At 41.1% G+C, this 12,422-nt stretch overlaps 2 protein-coding genes across 2 annotated transcripts in view; one reads left to right on the forward strand and one right to left on the reverse strand.

The window, feature by feature from the left end:
- The window catches only part of LOC111875574, a 259,186-nt gene that overhangs the window by 207,074 nt on the left and 39,690 nt on the right, over nt 1–12,422 (forward strand). The gene's annotated exons all lie outside the window — the stretch shown is intronic.
- Nucleotides 229–1,777, reverse strand: LOC111875573 (actin, muscle). The gene has a single exon (XM_023871917.2). It carries the CDS (start codon nt 1,684–1,686, stop codon nt 556–558), a length of 1,131 nt encoding a protein of 376 aa, XP_023727685.1. The 5' UTR covers nt 1,687–1,777; the 3' UTR covers nt 229–555.

Genomic DNA, 12,422 nt, shown 5'->3' on the forward strand with positions numbered 1-12,422 from the left:
ACCCCCCCCCCCCAATCTCTCCTTATTATCACACTTTCTGACAAATGCTGCCAACTGAGTCGTATAATTCAATCAATAATTAATAATGCATTTATTTACCAAGTTCTCAATGTGAGCACTTAACAAAATGATGTATACCTTATTACAAGAAAGCAATGTATGGCTAACAAACAATGATCTGGATAGTAACTTATGAGTGGATAGGTAAGACATAAATAACCAACCCTCTTACATATTTACACCTTGCAACTTGCATTTATTCCCATGACGTACTGTGGCCTGTGTCGTAATATATGTTGCCCATCAGGCGTACATCTTGTGCAACATTTAAACTCCTGTCATAGATTTCCAGTCAGCTTATTGACATATGAATTACATTTGAAAGCAGGGTTATAGACAGTACAGTCATTCGTCACGCGCAAGGAAATGAGTGACCGCTACATACACTGTTTCCTATCACTTCAGAATGTTGAACTTGTGACGATTCACTCTCATAATGATCTTATCCTTGTTGTCGATGTTGTGCGCACGGGTACCATGCGAGCGGTTGTTGGCTTAGAAGCACTTGCGGTGGACAATGCCAGGGCCGGACTCGTCGTACTCCTGCTTGGAGATCCACATCTGCTGGAAGGTGGACAGGGAGGCCAAGATGGACCCACCGATCCAGACGGAGTACTTCCTCTCAGGGGGAGCGATGATTTTGATCTTAATTGTTGATGGGGCAAGGGCAGTGATTTCCTTCTGCATCCTGTCAGCAATACCAGGGTACATAGTGGTGCCACCAGACAGGACAGTGTTGGCGTACAGGTCCTTACGGATATCCACGTCGCACTTCATGATGGAGTTGTAGACAGTCTCATGGATACCGCAGGATTCCATACCCAGGAAGGAAGGCTGGAAGAGAGCCTCGGGGCAGCGGAAACGTTCGTTGCCAATGGTGATGACCTGGCCATCAGGCAACTCGTATGACTTCTCCAGAGATGTGGAAGCAGCGGCAGTTGCCATTTCCTGCTCGAAGTCCAGGGCGACATAACACAGCTTCTCCTTGATATCACGGACGATTTCCCGCTCAGCGGTGGTCGTGAAGCTGTAGCCACGCTCAGTAAGGATCTTCATCAGGTAGTCAGTCAAATCTCGGCCAGCCAAGTCCAGACGCAGGATAGCATGAGGCAAAGCGTAGCCTTCATAGATTGGGACGGTGTGGGAGACACCATCACCGGAGTCCAGCACGATACCAGTGGTACGACCGGAAGCGTACAGGGACAGCACGGCCTGGATTGCGACGTACATAGCGGGTGTGTTGAAGGTCTCAAACATGATCTGAGTCATCTTCTCCCTGTTGGCCTTGGGGTTGAGAGGAGCCTCGGTGAGCAGAATGGGGTGTTCCTCAGGGGCCACTCGCAGCTCATTGTAGAATGTGTGATGCCAGATCTTCTCCATGTCGTCCCAGTTGGTGATGATTCCATGTTCGATGGGGTACTTCAAGGTGAGGATACCTCTCTTGGACTGGGCCTCATCACCTACATAGCTGTCCTTCTGACCCATACCCACCATGACGCCCTGGTGGCGGGGTCGGCCCACAATGGATGGGAACACGGCGCGGGGAGCGTCGTCGCCGGCGAAACCGGCCTTGCACATGCCGGAGCCATTGTCCACAACCAGCGCAGCTACGTCGTCGTCACACATGTTGGTTAACCTTCTCTGTCGTTCACTTAGCTCCGGCCGGCGTACTCTCTGCCCAGTGTCTTAGCAACGACTGAGCCACGCAAGTAGCACCCGCTATCTATATTCTCGGCTGTGGCCCGCTGCTCTAAGGGGAGCCAAAAATATCGGCCGCCTTACAAGGGAATCAGCGGCGCGCTTCGGGACGCTTTCGTCCGTCGCGGTCCACGCACTGCCGTATGCGCAGGAGCTACCGTTAGCCATATAGGGATGTTGCTGTCAGCGGAAACACGAAAAAAACATTTGAAGTCAAGCCATGGCAAGGATGCCAGTTTTAACTCTACCGCGTTGCCGCCTACCATCATGGGGACGTCGCCTTAACCTGCACACTTCATTGTTTCACGCTTGTGGTTGTTATTGTTCGTCGAGAGTCCGACAGTAGTTCTAGAGTTTTGGTTATTTCTTGGTGAAGTAGTTCAAGTTAATTGTCAGGGGACACACAGCAGCGTAAAGTATTCGTGGTATCAACTGCTTAATCCTGAATTTGTTTTCATTGCGCTGATTCGTATCATGCAACAGACGTAAAAACGACAATTTTAATCACTTGAGTAGTTTTCTTGTTATAATATTCTTCCGGTTTTAAGCCCAATTTTCCCCTTGTCGACTGTTACATGGAATTGAAGTAATGACTGTTGGCATACTATCTCAAGTGAAGCTGAGGGCAGATCAGCTTATGTTATTGCTGCAATTGCATACTGTGAGGCATGCAGTGTAAGTCGGAAACAGTCAGTGATGCTCATACAAATATTTAGAGTGTCATTTCATTAAAAATGCTAAGAATTTCTGTTACAGTGCAGTGTGAATTGGGTTCAGTCAACTTCTTGTCGTTAAAATATTAGTATCGACGTAATAAACAAACGGGTTCTCCTAATTTTCTGAGTGCACCACGGATAATCTGAATTAACGAATTTCTAAAACGCGTTAATTCCGTTTGTTGTGTTACACGCTATGCATTTCCTGTAGTTTAGTTTTAATTGCATACGCATATTTTTCGTAGCATTTTAAAATAAAAGTATCGAACTTATTTTTTTTTAAAAATATCGCAGCATTCCATTCAGAAAATATTTACGGAATAAATTTGTTTTATTTCGATTTGAATATATCACAACATAAAATTCGAGCAGATAACTGCTATAAGTACATACTTATCTGTGATAATTAAGAATACACTAGTTTAAAGTGGTTCTATTTTGAATTTAATTCTTAATGCATATAAATTCCTTATCAGTGTGTATCGCATATGTTACAAATAATATGTTCGTGAAGTGTATTTGAATTCAAAGATTTCCGTTATTATGAATACAAATGTAACACCCATCTTTATTAGAAAAATTTCTACTTCGTCTTCCTGCTTCGTACAAAACAATGGCATTAACTTCTGCAAAAATATACCTGATATTATACATTTTACGTTAAACTGTATTCATTATGTGCTTACAGACATTATTTTAGGAGGCATTGCTGCGGATGATATATTTTTATATATTTGTTATTTAAAGATGTTATTTGAGTCGAGAATATATCGTGTTTGTGTTGAATGATTAATGTATATGAAGCAATAAGTGGATTGAAAATTAACAGATAAACCGAAGTAATCAGAATAACCTATCCCAGAAATGTATCCACCAGAGATCCCATATGATCTCAATTGCGATTGAACCCGGTCCGCCGCGGTAGGAAGCTAGCGATTAACCACCTGAGCTACAGAATGGGAAATATGTATTGTGTAACCCAATTTAATAACGTCAGGGTGCTTTTCTTTAATATTATGTGAGTAACAAAATGAATATTACAGAAAAGTGGCAACATTCTTTTTCGTAAAATATTTCTCAGTGAAGTGAAAGTGGATCATAAACTTCACATATAACAAATTACACTTCGACGTGGAAAATTCAGATGTGCTGTCTGATGTATCTTCATTAAATCACATTTATCTTTCACTTTCAAAATTAAAGAAAATTCGCGATTTTATAATGAAATGCTTTACTTTGTCCTAGCCCTTTAATGTGTAAACGGTAAAGAACATTTAATGGCCTACTCCTGCAGTGCTTAATGTAATTTCATTCCACTTTGAACTGCTTGATTTGAATTGGACTTATTGGCGTAATGCGCATGAATGGGTTTCAGGTAGAATTTCTGAGTGAAGGAGCAGTTAGCAGGGCACGTGATCCTTTCCATTTCAATTTTTGCTTCCTTCTCACATTATAAAGTCTAAAATCGTTTATCAATGCGTTTAGCGACTCCTAGTTTCCCTGCAGATTGTGCGGACAACTGTATAAAAGAGTTAATTTAGTGAATGAAAGACTGGGGCCTTTGTTATACCCCTACTGCGGTCCAATTTGTCAGAGCGCAAATAGGGAAATCTTCTGTATCTGTTAGTGACTGCAAATGTATATTAGATTAGCACGTAACTTGACATGTAAATTGAGTCTCCAAGAAATCAGCGTAACAAACAATAGTGAAAATGGAATATAATTTTGAAAGTTAGAATATCTATGAAATTACCAGTCTATACCATACATATAAGAGTAGATACTTGATAAAACCGTTCCTTACGTCTGTCATTCTTAACTTTATGTCCTGCAACAAAAGAAGCAGCACAAGCTATCCAGCTCACTTCTAGAATAACTCGAAGGTTCACGTTCCAAAACGTAGGGTTTCTCTTCCACAGATTTTCACATATCACGTCGAATAAAATGTTTCGTTGTATAAACAAGTTTCTTTTTAATAATATCTAAAATTTCGTAGCTATGGTAAAAAGTAATAAAAAATAAAGATATCCCTGTAGCAGGCCTTGGAGGCCCATAGGGTTGTGAAATGTTGAGGTTCCAACATTTTCTAGACACTCGTCTCATAGATGGCCGTAAGTTTGTCAGCCCTAGCCGCCGGCCGCTCTTTACCCCCAAGAATATTCCAAGAATATTCCTGGTACTCATTTCTGTTAGATGCTGAATCGACCCCAGGGCCACAGTGCGGCTGGAAGGATCAGGTAAATTGAAAAAAATTCAATGACCTCATCTGGATTCGATCCCACGACCTTCCGGCTTGTAGCATAGTGCCTCAACCAACTACGCTACCGCGTCCCCCCCCCGTGGCGATGGTACATTAGCATACATATTATGCTTCTGGACATTGTCCATCCTTTTTTTTAAAAAAACACCGCCCTAATTATATTTCTCTTTCCGGAGAGAGAGTCTAGTTCTATCGACTGGGCCCAACGTGGAAATTTTTACCTGAAGACGGAGATAGAATACAGTCTCCGAAACTTTGTGTTTTGAAATATAAGGAGGACGGAGTTTAGATAAAACATGACTATGGATACTGTCCAGAAAGATAATATTTGATATTTTTAATAATTTTCTCTTCATAGGGAAGATACACGAAAAGGCAATTGGAAGTACTTCACGAAAATAATATTCTTCTGGGATTTGACGCCATTTCGTCTAGTAGAATTTCACATAATTCTGTTGGTGGTTCAGTACTCTGAAATATCTCTGAACTCCTATCAGACTGCAAGACGTCACATCTCACAATGTAGCTCAAAATGGGAAGCTATGTAAAGATATTCATAAATCTTTTTTAATATTATGATCGGTACAACTCATGGAACTCGGGATAAATTTCCCTACATCCGTTCTGGGTTTTCATGAATAGATTCCAAACACCTTCCTTCGCTTCTTTATGAAAATATCATCGTACACAATCAAATTTTCCTTCGATAATTTTTCAAAGTTCTCATTGGATACTTTCGGTTCTCAAAAGTAAAAATATAGTATGAAAATCAAGCTAAAATACCAGCAATAAGAGCAGTATTAATTTCAATAAAACTTAAAATAGTAATAGTAGTACTAAAATTAATGATAATTATATTGATAATAAAGAAATATAAGAACAGGAAATACAAAATAAACCAAACTCCGCGGCCTGTAGTCCGCAAGCGAACTATACCGACCGAGCGACAGCCGCTTGTCGGTGAAGTTAATGCAAACTTAAGCCGACAGTGAGTGTCACGTGGTCAGCGTAACGGATCCCCCACGGCCGTTAATCTCGGTTTTCTATACCGCAGCCGCTATTTCCTAAAATAGCTCCTCAATTATTCTCACGAGGGTCCAGACACACTACTTCTCAGAAAATTTGATAGCGCCGGGAATCGAACCCGGACGTCTGGATCTGTAAGCAGGAACTCTGACCACTAGACCACAGAGGCAGTACAAAGAATGACACCGGTCGCTTAATTTTACATAAGAAATTTTTCGGTTCTGCACAGAGATACTGGGTTTTCGGACTTTGTCCATCGTCCGGATTCTCAATAACTAGAAAAAAACGCGTTTCGGAAACTGGATCTGTTTCCGTCCTCAGGTGAGGGAAGACACCTACTCTGTTGGGTCCGAAACGTGTTTTTTCTTAGTTATTTAGAATCCGGATGATGGACAAAGTCCGAAAACCCAGTATCTCTGTGTGTTACACACCATCGTCAGAATCCTATAATATCCAATTTTCGGTTCTCGTTCAAAATTAAAGCCTGTAAAGTAAATTCCAGTAGGTGTATGTTCCTTCCTTAGCTCCACGATATAACGTAGGGCGAGACCAAGAGCTGTGTATACAAAGCTCCATGAAGCGCGGTTCTTCCTGTGATATTAATAGTTCTCTCATATGATGAAGATATTTCTTGCCGTTCATGGAAACGGGAGACTCATTTCCGTGATCATAGCAACTTTCCACTGGATCTGAACTTTTATCTAAATAAACACAGACCATATTCTAATTCTTTCAGATCGATTTTAATATCATCCTCCACTCCTGCACCCCAGAATGTAAATTGAAATGGAACCAATATATTTTAAAGCATTAAAATATCGCCTTCGCATCTACTATTATATCTCTAGAATGGTTACTTTTTTTTCAGATACCCCACTAAATTTCTGTGTGCAGTTCTCATGTCTCACACACATGCAACAGACACCCATACTTCCGCCTAATTTCCCCTTCATTTGGTCTCCAAAATAATATTTTGTAAAGAGCACAAATTAAGAATTTGAGGCTTTCACGGCCGTGACTATGAAGAAAGCAGTCTTCTGGGATTTGGCACCGTGTATATGTGGTGTTAACCGACGTTTCGGAGGAACGTATCGCCTCCATCTTCAGGGTAGAAGAAAAAGTATAAGAAATCTGCAAGCGACAAGACCGTGAGAACGGTAAAAGCAGACTGCTTTCTTCACAAATTAAGAAGTTTTTCATTAAGGAATTCTCTTTAGACTTCTGTTACTTTATGCCGCGCCATAGCTCAAGCGGTTAGTCGCTGGCTTCCAACTGCGGCAGCCCGGGTTCGATCCCGTTCTGGTCAAGTGGGATTTGTGGTGGACAAAGTGGCGCTGGGGCGGATTTCCTGCGAGTACTTCGGTTTCCCCTGCCAACCTTCATTCCACCAAATTCTCCATCATCATAATCACCCGGGGCAGGTACAGTAGGCCAATCAGTGGCCGCCGTGCCGAGTGGACCCAGTTGGACTCCACCGCCTCATTAAGCGAATTAAAAAGATCCCTTCGGCCCAAATTCTCTTCTCAGCGCCCTGTTCTCTCACACACACTTAATCGCTGTTCTCCTTAGGACGAGAGTGGTTCTCCGCATACACAGAGCGTGTCCTTAGAAGTTAAGAGGCACTCAGCTGCAGAAGATACTAGCCGCCTTCTGTGGAACCCGAAAGTTCGTCGAAAGAACCAGCACCTGGATCTTATCTTGAATTAGATGTCCACACCTTCCTCCTGTTTTTATTTATGATCTCTTATCATCTTATCATGTGCTCTATACCTTGGTCTACCAAGTGGTCAATCTCCTTCTGATTTTACGACCAGAATTTTATATTTACCTCTCTTCTCTCCCATTCCTGCTATCTGCTCCGCCTGTCCCATTTTCCTTGATTTGTTTACCTAGTAACAGTTGATAAATACTATAAATTATTAAGCTCCTCATACTGCTTTCACCAACTTTCTCTTCCTTTCTCTTTCTAAATTGAAGCACGTTCCTCGAAAAAAAAAACTTGAATAGTATGTTTACTTTAATCATTTAATTAATTAGTAATAGCTATTTTGCAAAAAAAAAACTTGGAAGGAATTAAGGAGAAAATAAAATAAATTTTTTGAAAGAAATATCTGCATTCGATCTAGAGCTCTTATGAATATTAGCTGGGCTCTTTACCACAAAATTTCTCTCTTAGAATGACTTGAATTTAATAAACTCACAACTAATCTTCCCTCTCCTCCTGCAAAAACGTGTTTTTTCCTTATATTTCTCTTCCTTTAGCATTGCTTCCGTTATTTTTATCATTCATATCCAAAATAAACACAAAAAGCAGAGAAGAATGTTGGATCAAAACTTTTTTCTTGCATGTGGAATAGAAGCAGTACCTACACACGAAATCTCTGGGGATATGGATTTCTATAAGCCTGCCATCTGCTACTGCAGAAATGAAACTTTAAGGCTATCCTTTCTTAAGTGAAGCCATCTGTATTCAGTTGAAAAGATTTCTGTCGTTCTTTCTAACATAAGAAAACGATATTGTAATCTTTTTCCCTTTGAGGGTAACGTATGTTCCTTCTGCTTCCCTTGAAGACGATACGGTGACCGTCATCTCTGTCTGAAGTGGCCTGGACAGTCTCCGAGATAGAAGAAATCCGTGTTTAAATTCGAGACGCAGACTTGAGTTCAGTCACCAGCGCACAGGGTAAACGACTTCAAGCACTTTACCTTCAGGACTACCTGAAATTATAAAGCATGAATATTCATCACCACAGAACTGCGTGTGTTGTAATAAATTGGTCCACTTTAACTCAATTTCAATTGCCATTTATAAATACCAATCTCTTCCATCTGCAAGTCTTGCAAGTTTTTCCAACGAATTATATTTCTCTGTAGGATCTGAGGTTCTCACAGCTGTGGTTAGGGACAGTTCTACCTTCTGAGATATAACGCCCTGCAGTTCTTTAAAAGTTAACCCAGGTTTCGGTGGAAAATATCGTCTCCATATTCAAAGTCGAAGAATAAACCAAACAAGAAACCAGCATGAAGCAGATAGACAGCAGATATGTTCCTCCGAAACATCGGCTGACTTTCAACGGAATACACGGCATCATATATCAGAAGATAGATATTTAAATTGAAGAATGTTTTCTGTGTTGTGGAGCTGTGTAGATATTGTGTGAACAGACTTTTCGTAGACACCTCCTCACGCTGGTTCCGTGCTCGCAGATTTCTTACACCATGAATATGGAGGCGATACGATCCTCCGAAACGTCGGTTAATACAATATATATATATACATGGCGCCACATCCCAGAAGATGACATTCTTCATAGTCACAGCCGTGAAAACCTCAAATTTTATAGATCTTCAAGTTAATCGTCTGTATTTATTTGTCCTGTAATTGTCACATGTAAACACAGTTGAAATTTTAAAGGAAAAATTTTGATAATAATATATTAATCAGACAGCCTAAATATAGCGCTTCAAGCTTTCTGACGCCTTCATATTTGGGCCTATTGACGTGTTCTATCGGCGCTACATAAGAACTATTTTCCATTACACATTATGTACTTGTTGGACTATTTCGGTCGCCAACAGCAGCACACACACCTCTGTTTCTATTTCTTAGGCTTGGTGACAGTTCGTAGCAGATGCACAGAATATACAGTTTCTTTTTATGAATAAAAAGAGACGGAGTCGACAATTTCCTCGTCCTAAACCCCATTTCCATATCGCCCACAGAAGTATTCATAATGATGTCAAATTTATGCTTACTGGTGACCTCTGCACATTAACACTTCATCTGAAGTGAAAGGAATTCCTGACATGCTTGAAGTGACTTCTCATCGAGTAGGCTGATGTAGCAATTCAGCTCTCTCAGGCAACTCGCATTCCAGCAGTGCCTGATACTAATCACTGCCATGTTTCGAATGTCTGTAATGAGTCCCTCGGGATGTTCATGTCAATTTGGGGAAAGTACTTTCCAGAAGGTAATAGCTGCTTTCTGCCAGATCCCCACTTTCTTATCATGATCCTAACCTAATAATTCTAGTGATTTTGTGTTAATTGTCGTTAGTAAAATAGATGAAAGCCTTGTAAGATTTGAGGTTTTCACAGAGGTGACTATGAAGAAAGCAGTCTTCTGGGACAAGCAGACTGCTTGTACCGGTTCTCACGGTCTCTTCGCTTGCGGATTTCTTATTTTTCCTTCTAACCTGAAGATGGAGGCGATACGTTCCTCCGAAACGTTGGTTAACACCACATCTACACCGTGCCACATCCCAGAAGACTGATTTCTTCAGATGAAAACTTTGTTTTGATGGACTGATGGGGTCAGGCTGTGCATTATCGCATGTGTCCACTATAAACAAGTGAAGGGACATTCGCGAAAGTACACCATAGGATATATAGCTAGTATGTGTAGCAAATTAGAAGCATTTCATGTGATTAAATAAAGGTGTTTACATCGTGGTTCCTTTTTTTTAATTTAAATAGTTTTCTAACTACAAAATCATCTTAGTACTATAACATCTCTAGAAATTCACAATAGCACACAGCCTTTTTTGTCCGTTATATCTGGGTCTATTGTAACGAGGGTTTACTCTACGAAAGGTCAGTAAATTATAGCTCTAAATTGTTTGCTATAATGTGCTATGCCTACTGAAAACAAGAACTGTGAAGTCAGCAGAGACAACCGTTGCTAGAAGACGGTTCTTTAAACACGCCCGTTGCTAGGCAATGGCTCAGAATCCGTCACGTGTTAGCCCAAACAGACACTCACGAAGAACTGTTAGGGGCGGTGTTTTCTATGAGGTCCGTGCCGAGGCCATATATATATGAAACGAGGACCAGCTAACCATTAAAAAGTCACTCTGAAAATAGTCCAAGGTCACGTTAAAAAAGAGATCCGCTTAATGCAAGCCATTTTGGTTTTCGTGCCCGTCACAGCATGACACTTCAATGTATGAGGCTTACGGACCACGCCACCTTAAACTTCAACAATAACATGTCTACAGCTGCTGTATTCTTGGATATTGAAAAAAATGCCTTTGATACAACATGGCACCTTGATTTGTTACATAAATTATTTGAATTACAATTTTCGATCAGTCTAATCAAACTTATTATTCTCTTTCTCAGAGAAAATTCAGAATCTCGGTCTAAGGTGAAATATCTACACCGAGGGATATACACGCAGGGGTGCCGCAAGTTTCGGTCCTGTCCCCCACATTATACAGTGTATATAGACGATACCCCCTAAACACCTTGTGTATATCTCGGTCTCTTTGCTGATGACAGACCGCAAAATGTCTCAGAAAACTGCAGCTAGTTCTCAGTGATATTGAGACGTGGAGTGAGCGCCGGGACATAAAAATCATTTAAGATGAGATACTTTTCTCTTAAACTTAGCCCCCTTGAGGCTCATATTATATTGAATTGACGGAATTTCCCCTTCGTCAATCATGTAAAATATCTCGATGTAATCTTCTATAAGAGGATTACAGAGAGACTGCACATAGAAATGACTGAAGCCAGGACCTTCAGAACATTTATTAGAGTTTACTCCCTATTCAAGAGTGAACGTTTAAGCGCCAACATTCAACTAACCTTCCTTTAAGCACTGATCAGATCAGTAATGACTTATGCTTGCCCCGTCTGGGAATTTGCGGCAGACACGTACCCCTTAGAATTGCAGAGCCTGCAAAACAAGGTTCTCCGCACCATTGGAAATTTCCAACGGTTCACGTTGGTTCGCAATTTGCACACAGCTCCAAAAACCTTCCGTATTATACGATTATATAACAAAATTGTGCAAGCAACAAGCAGAAGTCACACAATATCATGAGACTGAACATGTTCGCAACATAGAACAAGGCGAAGCCAGACAGAAAATATAAGAGGCTTAAACTTGTCGGGGGTCAAGCTTGAGACCGTTGAAGTGGCTGAGCTGCGGTTATAGCATAAGAAAAGTAAAATAGGCATGATCTGCTTTACAAAGCCTGGACTGATAAAGGATTTGGAAGAATTTTCAGTATGCAATACGTTATCTTGACAAAGACTAATCTAAGCCTATTCATAAGAGACAAAGGCATCCACTCGTCAGCGAGGATGCTGCATGAAGTCTACGAACGCAAGGGTTCAGTGGCAAAAAAAATTCTGGTCGTGATCCTCAGGAGGCTTGACGGCAAGACGAACTGATTCGCGGTGAACCGCCAGTCGTAGAGCAGCTCTGACTCTGACTGACTCTGACTCTGATTCTGATTAGCAGTCAGTGAGTCGAGATACGAGTAGGGTTTGTAGGTACAGTCAGATGAAAGTTGCAATTGTGAGAAGTAATAAAGCTGGTAGCTGATGCCGTGGACAAGTCGGGAACGCAGAGGAAAACGAATGCCTGCTGTTGGAAGCCACTACCAAACAACGTAGTGAAGACCGTAACTGAGAACACTAGTATGTGTGTGATAGTGATTTGTGAAGAGTAGTCGCCAGTTATTTACGAGCTAAATAAATCCGATTACCAATCCAAACGCCATCTATGGTCACTCTGTCGCTTGAGAATATCTACCCAGTATTAAGATTGTGTATCCGTATAGTTTCTCCTCCACGCCATCATGACGTGATTCTTACATACGAGGGAGAGTCAGTAAACAGGACACAAATGGAAAAGGAATAGCTGTAATGGC

This window comes from Cryptotermes secundus, unplaced genomic scaffold, assembly GCF_002891405.2.
Source record: "Cryptotermes secundus unplaced genomic scaffold, Csec_1.0 scaffold1675, whole genome shotgun sequence".
In the NCBI taxonomy this organism is placed as follows: Eukaryota; Metazoa; Arthropoda; class Insecta; order Blattodea; family Kalotermitidae; genus Cryptotermes; species Cryptotermes secundus.